Source organism: Solea senegalensis, linkage group LG5 (genome assembly GCF_019176455.1).
Source record: "Solea senegalensis isolate Sse05_10M linkage group LG5, IFAPA_SoseM_1, whole genome shotgun sequence".
NCBI lineage: Eukaryota > Metazoa > Chordata > Actinopteri > Pleuronectiformes > Soleidae > Solea > Solea senegalensis.
Window position 1 is genome coordinate 3620515 of NC_058025.1, and position 18331 is coordinate 3638845.

Sequence of the window (18331 nt, forward strand, 5' to 3'; positions counted from 1 at the left end):
ATTTCCTGCTATCAGCGGTTCTTCTCCTGGTTCTCCTCACTTGTCGATGTAGATGAGAATACAGAGACTCGTTAACTACACTTCCAAGTAATTACAAGTATTACTGCTCCAGAGTTCACTGACCACTAGTGTTGTAGTACTTGAGATCGGTCCTGGTCTCAAGACCACTTTTTGAAGGTCTCGTCTCGGAATCGTCTGCATTTTTACTCGGTCTCGGACAAAGCGGACTCTGGATTTTATTTCAAGACCGGTGAAGACCACAACTGTGGAGATATCAATATATAGCCTGTGCATTTTTGGATGAACTTTTAAAAATCATTACTGTGATTTTGCGTAAATCGTATTGCTTCGGGTACAACCAATAACTTTTTTTATCATTTGAAATTTTTGTCACCGTTTACGGCCGTCAACCCTCCCGCCCCCTTTCACACGCCCCCCACAAAAGTGCATGTGAGTGACAGAAGATGTCAGCCAACTCAACTATTATAAAAATTTGGTTACCTGAACCACAAAGACTTTTTGTGCATAAATACCTCCAAAAGAAAACACAGCGCAACGTCTTGTCTCGGTCTCGACCCCTCAAAGTCTTGGTCTTGTCTTGGTCTCGATACGCTGTGGTCTTGGTCTCGACTTGGTCTCGGTTTAGGTGGTCTTGACTAAAAAAATCCTTATAGTTAAAATAATTTCTGTCTAAAGTTGCAGCTTTAACTTTACTCCCCCTCAAAATTCAAATACGCACCTTCATCCCTCCTCCTCTTCTCGTATTATGGGAAAACGGATAGTCATAGTAACCACTGCCCTGAGTTACCGAGTCACTCAGGGCAGTGATTCCGATGACTATCCGTTTTCCCATGATCCCCCGGTCAGACAGAGCCGTCCCACATCTCGTGTCTGGTTTGATAAGAACCCTCGGAGCGAAGTGTTACGACAGTAAGGAAAGAGCTTATTAACATGGTCCGCGCCGCCTCCCGTTTGATGTGGACAGACGTCCTTTTGATGTAAAAATGTACGCGAAATGACGATCAAGATTACAACTTCCCTCCTAATCTTGATGTTCTATTCCGTCTGTAGCATTAATTGGAAACATCTTTACCTAATGTTTCTGCTCAGGCGATCGTGGAACTGCTTTGTGTTTATTTTTAGCTCCGATCCTCCGGTGATGACACCTTCGCTGTGTTTCTGGTTAAATCTGAACTCTTCCTGCGAAGAAAAGTTCAACTCAAGTGGTATATTTTAACGATAATGTTCTTTTTTTCCCACAGGATACTGAGCCACAACAAGATCCGAGTTCTGAGAAATGGATCCTTCCTTGGACTTTTCGCCTTGGACAAGCTGTGAGTAGCCCTTAAGTCTTATCGTCCTTATTTATTTTTGCACTTAAGCAGATGCTACAGTATCGTGTGTTTATTGTTTACTTAAGATTTAGGTGATGCATTTGCGTGGTCGCTGTTATTGTAGCGCGTCTCTGGGCCTCGGCACACAGACACACAGTGTATCAGTGAGATCTGAGCAGCCATGGCTTCGGTCCAGCAGGGAGGATGATACGTTAAGACTGCCTATCACAGAGTTATGTTGAAAAGTTCACATAATTACACTCCAGTGCTTCATTATCAGGTAAGCCTCACTCCACAGGAACCACAGGAGAAGATAAGGGAGGAGGTGCATGTTGGCAGCTTGGCCTGTGGCTCTCAGACAGTCTGGACCTCCTCAGCGGTCTTGTAATCTCTCTGAATGGGCTGTGAGACAGGCGGTAGACAGAAACTCTCTTGTTTTTCTTTTTTTGGACATATTACTGCTCAGCATCGCCAGTGACAAACCATAGGGACGACCGTTGCCTATCAAAGCAGCTCATTAAATGAATTGCTCTGTTTGCTGGTCTGCCATTTTGGTCCACACCGAAAATATCTGAAATGCTGAAGAGAGTTGGACATTCATGGTCCATTTAGATTTACAGCAGGGAAAACAAGACGTTTCTAAATATTACTTGCTGAAAATCTTATTGTCCACAACTGGACCAGTTCGCTGTGAATAAAACAGGCGCTATTAACTCTTACTTTCGTCGCTTTATCAGTCCCATAACGGAAATCCTTGCTCTTCATTTTCACCATTGTTGTGTCTTGATACTTGAGTATTTGTTTTAAACTAAGCAAACAATAGCAGAGGTGGTCACATGATATATATTTGTAGGTACGTGCAGAGACATTCGTCTGAAAATGAAAATGTAGTAGTATGATGTTATACTTGTACGACTCCTGCAGGGTAAATTACACTTTAAATAGAACATTGAGTCTTAAGCACGTTTGCTGGCTGATGTTCACACTGTCCTACGCCTTTTAGTCTTGTTGTGACAAGCACACGACGAAAACTTGCTGTGCTAGCAACGGCAAAAGAAGCAGGATTTGTGTGTGTGCGGCAGCTAGCTTGGAATACGAACTGGGGTTAAGTGAGGTTACTCTTAGTTAGACCAAACAAATGGAGCACGGCATTAGCTGTGTCGTAGCCGCGTTACGGCACAGCTAATGCTAGTGCTGCTGTTTTCATTACACACTATGTTGTTGTTGTAAATTAAACGAATGAAACTTCTACTTTCTTTGAGGTTTCAGTCAGGATTGTGAGCTAGCTAGCTAGATTTGTTCAGGGTGGATATTGCAGAGCGAATAAAGGACTTTTTGTAAATTATAGATGCTTTTCAAACTTTGGAAGATGTATATTTTCGCCATATTGCTCAGCACTTACAACCTCTCTTGTTGTAGCTTCTCTTGTTTTTGTGGGAATTGCATCTAATTCGCGTTTCCCACACAAACTCCCCAGCAAGGTGTGCTGTTTTACAGTGCGTCCTCATAAAGCTTTATAGTATCCTGGTAGCTATCAACACAACATGCAGCAGCTCAGTCTGGGTAATGTAGTCTGGCAGACATGCTTGTGCTCAGAGGGAGGGATGAGTGTGTTGCGGGGATATTAGTTCCACATGCCTCTCGGAGCTGCCACCCATGACGCTAAATGGCTTCTCAAAAAGTGTTGAAAGACAGAAAAATATGGTAATTTGCTGCAGTTGTTACTTTATTAGAATCCAGTGGAGCTCAGCGCTAGACGTGCACGGTCAAGAACAAAAGCCACATTTGCTGAAGGTGTCTTTTGACGTCTCGCATGTGAATATTGTAAAGGTTCTGAGCTCAATCTCAGCTGTCCGTCACCGAGGACGAGACTTAATAACAGCAGAAAGTTGACCAGGGACGACCCGACGCTGTTGTTCTCTGACTAATACCATGTTGGAGAATGACTGGTGATGAAGTAAAGAGAAAGTAAAAGCCGTAGGTTGATGTAATATGAGCTGGTGTTTGTTTTTCTAAGTGGGGACAAGATTCCCTGTGGCGCTGTCGGGTCGCTGGGTCAGGAAACCCGAGCTTCTCTACTAACTGGCCCTCGTACCTGCTGCAGTAATAAAGCTGGTAGGGGCCAGCGGGGTGGAGCGCTTCAGACAAAAGATGACATCATTTCTGTTATGTTTTCATGTATCAGCAGTGATTCACTCAAAATGACCATTCCGGTAAATGAAGTGTGTCGTTTCAGTTGTTGCCTTGTAGTTTCATAAATTATGACCAATGAAAAACAACAATGAGGTGAAACTAAAACTGAATGTAAGGCCTCCTTCAGACCTGGCATTAAAAACGGCATATTTCTGTGATCGGATAGTACCTGACCACTTGTAAGACACATTGAGGACAATTTGCCAAATCACTTCAGCAGGTGGTCGGTAGAGTTTCGAATCTCCGCCCGAGCCTGAACCAAAACCGACCATGATTATATTGGTCAATTATGTATTATCATCATTATTATTATTTATCTGTGTCTTGCTGTCGTCTCCTCTCACAGCATTGCGCACACATATACACTTGTCCTGACTCTAATATTGGGAGGGACAATCTGGCTTCCTCAAAATATTGGTGGTGACATGTCAGCACCGTCCAAACCTACACCCTTGGTTATAATAACGGCCCACTTATTCAAAAAAATTAAATTGGGCTCATAACTACGGCAAATTGTTGGGTTGGGCTTGGACAGATTGTGCACCGGCTCGGGTCGCCAGGTTTTTTTGGGCCCGATGTGTCTGATGTGTGTGGCTAACGACGTTGTTGTTGCTATGGCGAGACACACAGGATGTGATGCTATAGTCTGCTGCTGGAGAAGAGTGGGAGGTGACGTGAGGTGCTCGGACAGTAACAGTATCTTCGTGTGGACACCGGAGACCCATGTTAATACCAGGTGTAAACGCTTGTGGTGAAGCGCAATCTGATTGCAATCGGATCACAGAGAACACATTCTAATGCCAGGTGTGAAGTGTTAACAGAGCCTTTTTGTTTACAGCCGACAAGTCAAGTTGTGGCCGGCTCGATTTCCAACGATCTCCATTTCCCCGGAGATTTCAAACACTCACAGAGCCAGCAGTGTTTTCAAACTTCTTCATTTTAGGGGAGGTGTGGACAGCAGGCGGATCCGGAGCAGAGACTAGCAGACTAAAGACACTCATTGAACTGCTCCACAGAGGGAGATGTGAGTGTCTGGTGTAAGGAGAAGACTCTATAATGTAAATCATGCAGGCCTCATTTCACTCCTCTGCCTCAACCTCTGCTGGCTCGGTGACACTGCAGTGGAGGTCTGCTCACTCACGCTGACGTCTTCAACCTTTAATTGAGTCCCACACAGCTTATAATTACATCTGAGCTCATGGGAAAAAATTGGTGTCTGATGTGAAAACTGCCACATTGAAATTCACCGTTGCCGCGATGGAAGAAGTTCTGAAGGGCTGAATTCAGACGTGAGTGAGGGATCCGTCGCGTCACGTTCACGCCGTGCGATTCCTCGGGTTTGTTTCGTCTCTCTTGGTCCAGCATCGCCCCCTCGGGTCTTCTCAACCTTTCCAGTCTGTTGTCTACATGTGCATGTCATTTGGAGCAGTAGTGAACACTTACTCATATTATGTGGTCAGTGCTGCAATCAAAGGCCAGCCCACTATGGCTGAGTAAACACACATCAGGGAATTACACTGCATCGCTTCCCCTACGAGACAAGGACAAACAGTCTGCTGCCCTGACTACACACACTCACACTCACACACACACTCTCCAGGTTTGTGCAGCTATTCTTGTTAGAATAACCCTAACCATGTAACCCGGTCTAACCCTAATGCTGCATTTTTCACTCAGCATAACCAGTTAATGCCTAACTGTAAACCCATCCCCGACCACAGTGCACATTTTAATTAAGTTCTGCCTCATTAGGACCAGACTTTGGTCCCCATGAGGACCACTGGTCCTAAAAAAAAGTCTTAAAACACAAGTATGTATACATGTACACACATGTTTGCACTGCTGTTCTTTTTGGGACACCACATTGACTTATTTGGACAGCTGAAACAAAGCTTTATCCCTAACCATAACCGTAATCAGTCAATGCCTGACCATAACCGCCTAACCATCGCTCAAATCTGAGCCCTAAACTTAGCTAGTTCCTTATTAGGACCAGGTTTTGGTCTCTATGAGGACTACTGGTCCTGACAAGGTCGGTGTTTATGCCAGAAAAGCTCCTAAAGAAGCAACAAATACGAGTGACTCAGTAACTCTTGCGTGTGACTCCCAGTCTAAGCACCATAACGTCTTGTCCGCTCATTTCAAACGGGGTCTGGTAACTCTCTGAGCAGACGCTCACTCACACCAGACATCTATTCAGAGCTGTACGCGGAGTCTGATCCGCTGTTGTTAGTGGGAGAATACAGCTCCGAGGCAGGCCACCCTCCTCCAGGCCTGTGCCAGACACTGCAACAATCTACACAGTTAGCCCTTTCATTGGGACAAACCTCCTCAAAGCCACTATGGCCTTCATAACCCACCAAACCACCCAAGTGCAGAGGAGCAATTTAGCCTTGTTTGTTTTTGCCCTCTTTGCTGGACTACTATGTTTTTGTAGCTCTCTTAAACAGACCTGCCGTCCAACAGCTACATTTGGATCTTGGAATACCGTGTTTCTTTCCAGCTTTTTGGGATGGAACACCAGTTGAATCATACCTTTATTTTCTGAGGTGGCGCACGCTATTATGCAAAATTAGGGTGCATTCACCCCCGGCCTTGTTTAGTCCTGCTAAACTGAACCCTGGAGCGGTTAGGCCACTTGAGCGGTTCGTTTGGGTTGGTGTGGATGTCTTCTATGGTCAAAGAACCATAGAACCAGACTCTGGACCTCTTAAAATAGATGGTCTCAGACTGTGGATCATTTCATCGCTCGTGTGAATCTCCAGCTACACCACAGGAAGTGTAGCATTTAATGTGTCTCTATTGTATTATCTTTTGAAGTTTATTTATAGGCCTAATTCCATTTCTTGATTTCCAAACCTACCCCTCGACCCTTGGAAGAGCTTGCCCCACAGATTGGGACACACATTTAAGAATGTGGCATGGCTCCCAGATGCTATTAGCCTCGTAAATGACTCTGAAACTGTAAATTAAGATTTGTTGTTTAGGTTTTTCACTGCTGGCTGTGAATCAAATGTCCTACCTTCAACCTTGTTTTTTTCTTGCTGGTGAGAACTCCTCATCAAGACCTGTATGAATATAAACTGCAGATGCTGCACGATGTAAATTAGCTTTATTAGCTATTAGTAATAGTGAATTTAACCCATCCTTCTTACACACCACTTAACACATAGAAAAACCAGTTCAGAAGCAGTGGGCAGCACTTATCTGTGCCCGGGGAACAAGTGGTGTCAGCTATCTTGCTCAGTGGAACCCCAGCCCTTGACCTGTCTCGGGATTTGAACCAGCAACACTCTGGTTCCCTTTCACTTGATCATGGGTTGCCCATTTAGCCACCTAAATGACATTATTATGCTGTTATTTACAAATGAACAGTCTGTTTGTGGTTCTGCTTACATAAAGCAAACCAGCTGGAAAAGAAAACAATGCATCCAATTTGCTTCAGGTGTCTTCAGCATTTGGGTCCTAATACTGTACTTCTTCACCTATTTGTGTATTTAAACCTCCGCGCACGCACCGTTGTTTTGTTTGCAGCTGATGCTGGCAGCCCCACTAACGAGTCGGGACCTTTATGAGTTGTGGACAGATCTCAGCAGCTTGTCCTGTACTGATTTGAGGTGAGGTAATGAGAATAATGAGCAGAGAGGGCTGAGGCAGTCTGGCTCTTGTCCAGCTGGGCCCCATTGCACCATGGGACACAGGACAAGGCAGGCAGGGCACAAGGGGCCCTCATTACCAGGTCAGTTCACCCTTCAGGGAGAGAGGGTGTGGAGATGGAGAGCAGAGGGCAGTGATGGTGATGGATGAGGGAGCAGTGGGGTGCTTTGAATGGACAGGTCTGAAAGGCAGCAGTGGGGCTTGTGGTTGGAACTGGATTGAGACTCAAGATGTTGGCAGCGTGGCAGACTTTGCAAACAAGGGAGTCTGTAATGATTTCCACATTATAAATCTACCTGACGTGGCAGGAATTTTATGGTTCTGTTGCGTTGTAAATGTAAAGCGTGCACGTGCAGTCAGCACAGCGAATATGCACGATTACTATACTGAAAACATCCTGTTGACTTTGAGCAACTTTGTCCGAGTGCAGGAAACAAGGAGCTTTTTTTGTGTGATTTCTGCTCGTGCAGCAACAAGAATTAAGGGAAGTTTGCGTAGAAACCTCCGACCAAAGTCACGCACGGAGAGAGAATGTGCAGATATGTTTAGAAAAGTGTCTGCGCGACGGAAAATATACACACTATCATCACATTATGGTCAAGAATGCCGCGGCCGATATATTACTGTTTTGACTTGATGGTATCTGTTTTACAAAAACGGGGAGACAGGCCACTCTGTCTTTGCCTGAGCCTCTCTCAAACCAACCCTGAAATCGCCTCTGCCATTCTGAGCAGCTGGGGTTAGGACGTAGTCCAACTTAAACAACTTTACCATCTGACACAGGGGAAGTGGAGCCGAAATGGCTAAAGATGGTATGGTGGCTGGGCAGAGAGAGGGAAAGAGAGGAAGAGGGAAGAAGGGGAGCGAGGGAAGGCGGGAGGAGAGCACACTCCCGCAGTTTGTCCTATATAAATCTCAACTTGTTTTCCTTTGTGGGAAATTTAACATTATTTCCACACAGGCTAAAGCAAATTACCTTAATGAGTGGGAACAAAGCAGAGGTGGGCAGCGCTATAGCATGTGAAAACAGTGGAGAATGTGCTTACATGGCAGGGGAGCCCCTCCGTCTAGACCAGCCTGGTAGACAAGGTTCAGATTGTACCAGCAGACCACTACGGAGACAGCTGTGGAGGTCGCACATGCATGTGGGAGTCTTGTTTCTCCTGCGCACAGAAAATGAACCTTTTAGGTTTAGAATGTTTTTTTCCCACACACGCCACCGAGTGGCCCCCGGTTAGGCAACTCTCACCTAATGAGAGAGCATGACATTGCGGGGTGGAGCGGGTGAGGAAGGGGTTAAGCGTGCTGGAGAGTGGAAACAGAAAGGGGGGGCGGGGGGTGCTGCTGGAGTTGATAGACTCCAGATGTGTCTTTCAGATAAACTGAAGGAACGGGGTGTGTTTGTGTTGCGAGCTCAGCTCAGTCATGGCTCTGGGGGTTTATTGAAACAGCGAGCGAGCCCCCCACATAAGCCCATTACCAAATCGTACACTTTATACGCCGGTAACTCTCTCGCACACTCCTTCGGCAAACTTGATATGATTTCAATGGCGCTTTCCTCCGGAGGAACTTGAGCTTTCTCTGGACTTACTTCCCCCCACTTCCGTTTGTGTTCTGCTTTATTTTTGCATCTCCCCTCTCCCATCTTACTGGATTGCTCGCTGATCCTCCCCCTTCTCACTCTCGACAGGCTCTAGTCCACCTACTGGCTAAAAAAATCCCCCCATGCACACGAGTTTTATGTTTTCATTGTTTCTTTGAATGAAAAGTGTTTGTTCCTGTTAACGTCCCATTCATGAAGTGCATTCATTGTGTCTGATCTTGAGAGTCTCTCGGCTCAGATTTGAAATTCAAGTTTTCACTTTTTCTTTTCTGAACACGACCGCTTCTGACCCAGGAAATTATAAATCTGACGAAACATCTGCTATAATCCACTTTATGTTGCATTAAAACCACAGATTGAGATTGATTGTTTATGATTCACTAAGCTCGCTGGTGGATCTCATGAAAATCCACCGAGCTTCCAACACGGACATCGCCCCCTTCTTTCAGCTGCTCCAAAAAACCCAGAACTAAAGTCAATAACAGTCCACGGTTCCAGAGTTTTACTTGGCAGAATTATCCCCGCTCGTTTTTGCTGCAAACTATAGCAACATATAATCAAGCTAGGAAACTTTATACTTGAAATAATAGTGAGTGCATATTGCCATTTCTGTACATCCCCTCTATAAGCGGATCTTAGTAAAGGAAGGAAGTACAGCAGTGGAAGGTCAGCTGATGATTGTCTGTGTTTGAATTCAATATTTTAACAACTAAACAAATGCAGCGTTTTGTTTATGTACAGTATGTAACCCAGGTCTCTTTCTAAAGGTATTTTTAAAACCAGAGAAGCACAAGCATGATAGAGATGGGCCGATACAATACTCCGTATCAGTATTGGTCCAATACTGACCAGAATCAGTGGATCAGATAGTGGGAAAATTAAAAAAAATCAATATGGGATGATCCATAAACCCCAAATCTATATATGCATGCAAGGATCATCTGTCCGGAAATCACATAACTGTCCAAAGGTTTGCTTTGCCAGGTATTCTCAAATCAAATCAAATTGTATTTGTATAGCACCAAACAAAGGCACAGAACCAGACTCAAAGGTGTGCAGCATCTGCCTAGGCCGGTTGTGGTGAAAGGCAAAATTGGGGGACAGAAAGGGAGGAGAGACAGAAGACAGAGACCAAGAGTTTATACGTGACAGTTGAATTGATGTTCAGTCAGGATACTTCTGAATCATTTGTGATATTTTTAAGGTATTGCAATGTCATCAATTCAAGTAGTAGCATGAAGTGTTGCAAACAATTACACTGATATCTTTGTGTTTGTAAAGTTGGTGGCGGTAGTTAGGTGATAAACACATCAGTCAGTTGTTTAAAAAGACGTAAAAGTGTGATATTGGTACTGGAAGTAATCGAAGATTGAGATATTGGTATCATATCTAAAAAGTAGTAAAGTGGTATTTAACTATCCCCTCCAACAGTGATCCTAAATGTTCTGCACTGTTAGTATTAGGACACTTCCAGTTTTCAAACAATGTATAATTTGTCAAGACAGTTTTGTGAGTCCAGTACCGACCCGAACACACCAAAAGTATTCCCAGCAAGGCCAAAAACAGCACACATGATTATTTAATAGAGCATGAATATGTGTCCAGTGGTAAACCAACTTACAGCAGGTCTATGAATACAAATGCCTGTTTATAATCCTTTAGCTTCACCAAAGCATTTGGTTTCCTGAATCGTGGAGGCAGACAAAAACCTTGATTAGGTATATCCAATCTGAGAGGAACCAGAAAAAAACTAAAGAAAATAATCTGGGGAAGGGGCAGCAAAGCAGGAAATTAGTAGAAAAACAAGAGCTCGGCAGATCCTGGTTTCCTGTTTTGGGGGGAAGGCAGGAGTAGGTTTGGGGCCTGTGTTACAGAGCCCCCATTGTGAGCCAGTGTGTTGAGGAGTAGGGAGGTGGGGTCTGCGGGGCCATACACAGGGACAATTTTGCTCAGTGCTGGATCCCCTGACCCACCTGCCTCCCCACAGAGGAAAGCTTGCTAGTAAAAAAATGAGAAAAAGGAAACTGTAAAAATAAACGAGAAAGGGCCTCTACGAGAGACGCCAACCAGACAGGAAATGACACGCGGCACAAAAATGGTCTTCGGTGACCTCTACCAGGAGCCGAGGTGCTAGTTAACCCCTCCCCTTTGGCCAAATCCAACACAATCTGAATCCATAGACTTATAAAGTTGTCTTATATTGGGCTGCAGTAAAAGATACTTGCAATTACAGTTTTCTCTGTCGTGCCATGTCCCAAATTCTTGATTCCAGTCTGGTGATAATGAGCGGTCGTTGCACGGATTCAGCCGTTTTCCCAGCTCCCTCCAGTGCCAGCGACTAAACAATGTCAGCGGAGCACTCCAGTCCCCACTGCTGTGCTCCTGATAATGGAGCACTCCATGTCTGGAGCGCTTTACAGAACATGTCTTCATTGTTACCCCTCCCGCTGCCCTACGAGCACGTAGCGCTCCTCTCCAGCCTGCATGGGGCCCAGGTGCTCATCCCTTATACCCACAGAGACATGACTCTCCAGAGCGGCAGAGCACCGGCTCGATTGATCACAAGGAGTTTTTGAGAGAGAGAGAAAAAAAAGACGTTCTTAATAGCAGCAAGTCCATGGGCCCATGCGGTGGCAGCAGACAATGGCTCCTTATTGGGGGCTGAGTGTGAGCTTGAATCTGTCTTAACCCAATCATACTGGCCACATGTGGTGAAGGGGATAAAGCATTGCACTCCAGAGGTTACAAAGCGTAACTCAAAGAGGAAAGCCACAGTCGCAATAAAACCATTTTGGGCCGTCCCAGAGGAGAGATGTCCAACATGGAACAATTGTGCGGATTTCATGGGCCTACTGTGCATCATCATATTTTAAGAGTGTTTCAAAGAACAGTCTTGCGACCAAAGATTGACCGTGAAAATGTTCTGACAGTGTCCAAAAATGTAGGATTACGGCTGCCTGTCAGAGTTTGATACCTTTGGCGCATTGACCAAACCTCTGGCTCGGTCTTGAACTTCAATACTTTTGTGTTATTCTCAACATGTTTTTCTATGATAGGCTGTCTCAAGGCATGGAGACAAGGAGAAGAAAACGAGAGTAGCCAAATCTGGTGGTGATTTGGTTTAGCTCTGCAGATACGTTTGGCGAGTTCGCCGTTTTGGCCAAGTACAGATTCTAAGAGAAAAAGGAACCAATCATAGTTTTTTTCTCCTTGCACTCTAAAGACACTGCTTTCATTTTAAGAGACTTGCTCCACGGAGCTCCCCCAGGACAAAGTCATTAGATGCCATTACTAGATATCCATCAAAAACTACGTTTGTGGAAAAGTTTTCTGTTGCTCTGCATGCGTCATCACGATCATTGTCCTGATTGGTTGTAGGTCTGTCCAGTTGCGTCCAAAAGTGGGAGGTGACACCCTTTCCAGACCCATACTGAATCTCAAATAAGATTGTGATGTGGTCCGGCATTAGCCAGGCTATGAAGAAGGTGTTTAACGTGTGTTTGTGTGTTGAATTTTGAGAGGCTAATACTTGACACAACAATAGTTGCTTCGTGTTTGCAAGAAAACGACCGGTATCCATCTTCTACTGCTTTATCCTCTACTTGATGGTTTTGGGGGGGGGTTTGGGGGAGCTATGCTGTGCCAATCTCAGCTTACAGCTGGACAGTTCATCAGTCCATCGCTGGGCCACATATAGAGACAAACAACCAGCCACTCTCACGGTCAATTTAGAGTGTCCAATTTACTTAATCCCCATATTATGTGTTTTGGACTGTGGGAGGAAATCGGAGAACCCGGAGAAAACCCACGCACACATGGGGAGAACATGCAAACTCTGTGCAGAAAGGCCCTTGTTCCGACCGGGTCGTGAACCCAGGGGTTTGTGCTGGAAAGGCTTTAGTGCCAACCACTAAACCAACCGTGTGGCCCAATTTTACTGTGATGTATAATGTGGCAAATACATAGTTGATGACCATCTCCCAGCATTTGTTCTGCTGTGATCTACAGCTGCTGTCAAACCATTGAAAATGCAACATGAACTGACCTATTCATCAATGTGTGGGATACAATGTGTATGTGGGATCTTTGGATTTCTCTCACATCAACAGAACAATTCCCACAGTGATTTATCTTCTCCTGCTGTTTACCATCTGATGACCCAGTATTGTTTGCGTCATGGTGTTTTCGTTGTGTTTTGTTACCTGTCTGTAGGAGGCGTAAAGTTTGTAACAAAGTTATTTCTGTGCACAGTGAGACTTTGGAGTATTTATTATCTCTTCTATTATCCTCTCGCTCGGTGACAGCTGTTGTCATCATCAGCGTCGAGGCCGCTGAGGTGTGAAGCCGCGTTGCCCTCACAGCGCACACACCAGTCAACGCCTGAGCGTGAGCGTGAGCGACTGGAGCTGCAGTCTGTGCCGCGCTGCGCCGCACTGTTCGAGATAAAATTGGAAATACATTTGAGCCTGCGGACGAGCGGTGAGGGGCAGCAGCTGAGATTAAGCTCGGATTATGTCGGTGAATGAGAGCTGATATTTGGGCTGTGGCAGGGCTGAGCACTTGGCCCCGGTTTCAAACGCTGTGGACTCTGGTAAGCTCCTTCAAATTCCCCAGCTTGGTGATAAGTGTATCACACGTGTTGATACACTGTGCCCTTTCAAGGCAGGTAGGAAATGCAGCTGTTTGGGGTGAATTTTGTGTGGCCCAGTGGCTCTGTTGATGCCCCGATTTGCCCGGATGTGGTTCAGCAACACCACATGGACTCAAGGCATTAGAGCTAAATTTAACTCAGTGTGCTTTCATACCTAGCTTGTTGTTCCGAAACCAGGGCACAGCAATCACACACTGTTTAAGTGAATCGGTGTGTACACAGTTTACGAGTCGTTCCCAGCCTCATTTACCCACAAACCGGGGCGACCGACAGCGCTGTTGCCACGTGTCACTGCCAGGAACAACTGTGGGATCTGATGCATCTTCAGAATCCAGTGAATAGAACACGTCTTTTAATCTGAGGTGCTCGTTTTCTCGCCGCTGCCTAGTTGTTCGCTCGTTCCGCGCAGAGAACGGAAAAGTTCCCCAAAAAATTCTGACCAATCACAAAGCTGTTGAGCACTGAGGGGCGTGTCGAGTCTGGACCGCAGTGTGGAAATGAATCAACACTTCTCACGAGTATAAAGCAAGACGACTGCAAATGTATGAAAACAAATGTTTTCGAGGCGAAATCTACTGCTCAAAAAACATGGTCGTTCAACAGTTTGATGGGACGAAAGCATCTTGTCTCCACCCACCCCCGCTCTGCCTCTATATACACACAAACGCTCCCTCAGTCAGGTCTGTTAGTTTTGCTTGACAAATGGAGGTCAATGTGTGTGTGTGTGTGTGTGAGACCTCTTACAGACCTTTCCTGGCAGAAACCCTGACCTTGTCAGGACCTGTAGTCCTCATGGAGACCAAAAACCTGGTCCTCATGAGGCAGAACCTCATTTCTGAGAAACTGGTTACGTTTAGGGCTGTGAATGGTGGTTAGATTAAGGTTAGGCTGGTTATGATTGAGTTTAGTGATAAAGCTTTGTTTAGACTGTCTCAATGAATGGAAGTCACTGTGTGTGTGTGTGTGTGTGTGTTGAGACGGTCATCAGAGAGAGGAAATAGTGGGCGGTGCCTCGTCTTTCATCAGAGCACTAATGAGTTCTGGGACACACAGGCTGGAAACAGCAGTATTGTTCTCACCCCCAATCCCAACGACTGACTCACAGAAATACATTTATACATTACAGGACACACACTCTCAGGTTGTGCTTCTTTGTTAAATAAACACGCACACACTCACACACACACAGAGACCCTGTGCAGACCTGAAACTCACATCCGTCCTGAGTGATACGATCACACCCAGTTCACGCTAAGTACAGGACGGAACACTTAACCATCCGTCCTGAACGTGTCCGCGGACGCGATCACAAGAGTCACATTAACACCACGTGTCCTCAGCATTGAGGACACATTAAAATAAATGTACTTAGTTTTTTTTTTTTATACATATAGAATCACCTGATTCTATGAATTAATGTCTTTTATTAGCCCAGAATGAACCTTTTATATGTATAAATGGAGGCAGATCATCTCTGTGGAGGCCGCAGTTTTGGGTTTTGGTCCACCATGTTTTTTTTACAGTAGCCCACAAGGGACAATTGAGTTTTGATGTCAACTGAAGGCTTCATATGAGTGAGGCTGCGACTTCAACAATAAATGCTGCTAAAATCAGGGTTCAAGGTTCTTTATTGTCATCAAGATTATTACCCATGATGAAAGTCTTTGTGTCTCGGAGCAGCATCTTTGTACAGGAAACAGCAATAAAACACAAATATGAAAATGATACATGATTTTTAACTTTTTAAATATTTGTCGGGAACATTGAGTCGCACTGGGTCCTCGTGTCGGATTAAATTCTGATTAAATTCTGACCGTGCTGCAATTTAACGTCAGCAGTTATTGGTTCCATGTTTGTTCTGTTGTCGTCGCATGAATCGAAACCATTTCCCACCAAAATGAAATGAGAGTGGCCGAACTTTATAACTCAATAAAAGTAATGTTTTTGTTTTATTTAAGACCCGAAAAAACTGTTTTTAAGACCCCGCGGATACACTGTTAGAGTTAAAAATAGATTTTTATGTTGTTCATTTCTCCCTCTGTGTCACTCACACACACACTGACAGACACATCTGTAAAGTGAGACTCTTTAAAAACATCATTTTCTTCCTCTGAACAGACATGACATCAGCGTGTATTTAAGAGATCTGATCTCATGTCCCCACAGAGACACATGCAGGACACATTTCGATGCCAGGTGTGAACAGTCGTACTTGGTGCGATCCATTTGCAATCGCGTCCCCACCCCGAGGACGCATGTTAGCTACGGGGGCCGTAAACTCTACTGTGGTTTATTTATTGCAGAGCTATAATTATGCCAAGTTTCTTTTTTTTTTTTTTGTAATTTATTCTCAGTGCATCATCATCACAATCATAAATCATAGATTTATTTTTTTACCTCCGTCATTATAACCTGTCTCCCGTTCATAATCCAGCTATGAGCGATGGCTTGGCAAGAACTCCTATCAAGAGTAAAACCCCTGATCCCCGAGTAGCCGAGTCACCGCATGGTCCACTTCTTTTTTTTTTTTTTTTTGTTACTGGAAGCCATTTTCTAAACAATTTGCCTGCCCCACTTTGACGAAAATAACTCATCTCTTGGAAGGAGGACAAGAGATGCCTGAGGTCGTATACACGGTGGTCGAGGACTGTGATGACAGTTAATCTTTGTGGGGGAAAAAAAAAAGAAAAAGGACCAAAAAAATCCCCCGAGGTTCTGCCTACCACAGTGGTATGTCGGTAAAGAAGTGAAATAAATACAACAAAAATGCAGCTACTGGTCCGATGGGAGCAGACGTTTTTCAAGCTGTAGAAACACGGACAACATTCCGACATCGCCATCCGTCTCCGGACCAACTTTAACCTCTTCTATTCCCGCCTGACCAATAAAGACACGTCTCGGTCAGGGTTTGGATTGGTTCGTGTTCGGTGATGAATACTTGGGATTCTGGCTGAACAGTTTAACATGTGTTTGTCGGCGATGCAAACGTGCACTAGATCGTGTGAGATCAGATCTTCAGAAGGTCAGTGGAGGACTTGTTTATCATGGAGTGAGTCGCCGTGAGTGTGAACAGGCACAGAGACGGAGAGAGAGAGAGAGACGCATGAGGTGTTTCATCAGGTTTAGATAGAGCAGGAACATGCCCGGGGGCCTAAAGCTCTGATGGAACCTCCAGGAATGGCTGATTACATGAGGCCGTGAGGCCACGATTGATGTGTGGAGCTGCATCGCTGCAATACTCACTCTCTCTTGTTGACACACAAGAGCAAACCTGCTGGTTTACCACTGAATCAAAGATTCTAGAATGTTTTTTTTAGTAGACCGGGCAGTGTGGCGGACTCGCATGAAAGCGGTGCAGACGTGATGAGGTGGGTTCTCCTTCATTTTGAACGGAGCCACGTCAAATGCTGTCAAACTGCATTGAAGATCCGTTGCTTCGTGTTTCGTGCGTCAGACGTGGAGAAAATTGAGTTTGCAGCAAAGAGCGTTGTTTAAAGTGAGCGGTGATGAAACGAGAAGAATTCATGGCCTACAGTTATCTACAAAAACAACTTAACTTATCATTAGGGAACCTGGAGAGATTGTTCTGGCACACGATGGAGATTCAGGGCAACATTGGGGGCACTTTAAATGGACCAGAGTTTGTCGAGTCTGGTTCTGTCAGAGATTTTATTCCTGTTGCCTCGTGCTTGCTCATTGTCTCTTCTCTCTATAATATTGTAAAGGTCTCTGCCTTACACATGTACAGTGGCCTTAAAATATAGTATGTTGTACAAATAAAATCACTTTGAGATTTCAGAATCCTTGGCATAGGGGAATAGAAGATTGATATCACTATTATCTCCCTCTATTAATAATGAATCTTTAGCCTGCAGCTTGTTGGCTCAGTGTAGGCTTGAGAAGCAGAGGGAAACAGTTTGTCTGTCCACGTGCTGAGGAAACAAAAACCCATCCACCAGCACCTTTTCCACACCGAGATTTCTGATTTGTTTCCTTGTTAAAGTTTATAAAAAGTGGTGTTTACTTGTTGTGCCATGTCGTCTCTAATTGGCTCTAATATTTCCTCTCTCCTTCAGGGACCTCAAACACAACTTGATCAGCACCATCATGCCCGGAGCCTTCCAGGGCCTGTCCGAGCTTCGGAAACTGTAAGTGCACATTAACGTGACTCACATTCCATTCCGAGGAGCAAACATATTAGCAGAGATCGCAAACAGTCATGGAAACTGCAGCGTCTGATGCGAGGCAGATGACGGAGCCCGGAGGTTGTTCTTGGACGACGACTGTTTGTCGTTTTTTTTTACAGTAGTTATTAAAGCTGCAGTGTGTAACCTTTAAATGTAAACAAATGTCTGTTACATGTGTTCACACAGGGATTATTAAGCCCATCAGATCCTCACAACTCTTTCACTGGACTACTGTCTTTGTCCCAGGAAACAAAAACTAGCAGGATATTGATTGTGCTTCACTCGGTGATATGTGATATGCACACGTTCAGTTTCTAGTATTTTGGGGCTTTTCCATGATGTACTTCTAGCAATGACTCAGGTTTTTTTCTGACAATGTGTCGTCAACAGAGAGTGTCGTCGCAGGCAGAGTCATCCAATCCAATCCAATCCAACCCAATCCAGTCCAGTCCAATCCCAATCCAATCCAATCCAACCCAATCCAATCCAACCAATCCATCCAGTCCAGTCCAGTCCAATTCAATCCAATCCAATCCAATCCAATCCAACCCAACTTCAGAAACAACAACTGCTGAAACAAAGTGCTGTACATCAGAGATAAATAAAGCAACTCAAACATAAGACGTAACAGACCAAAGAACAAACTATAAAACAATAAAATACTGTAGAAAGATTGAAACACCAAGTCATACAATAAAACTATTAA

The 18331-nt window shown here is 44.7% G+C and overlaps 1 protein-coding gene across 3 annotated transcripts in view; it reads left to right on the plus strand.

Moving 5' to 3' along the window:
* The window catches only part of adgra2 (adhesion G protein-coupled receptor A2), a 62743-nt gene that overhangs the window by 27571 nt on the left and 16841 nt on the right, over positions 1-18331 (plus strand). For all 3 annotated transcript variants that reach the window (XM_044027143.1, XM_044027144.1, XM_044027145.1), the window contains 2 exons: positions 1263-1334; positions 17515-17586. In XM_044027143.1, the coding sequence (XP_043883078.1) occupies positions 1263-1334; positions 17515-17586 (144 nt within the window). The remainder of the gene's footprint in view (positions 1-1262; positions 1335-17514; positions 17587-18331) is intronic.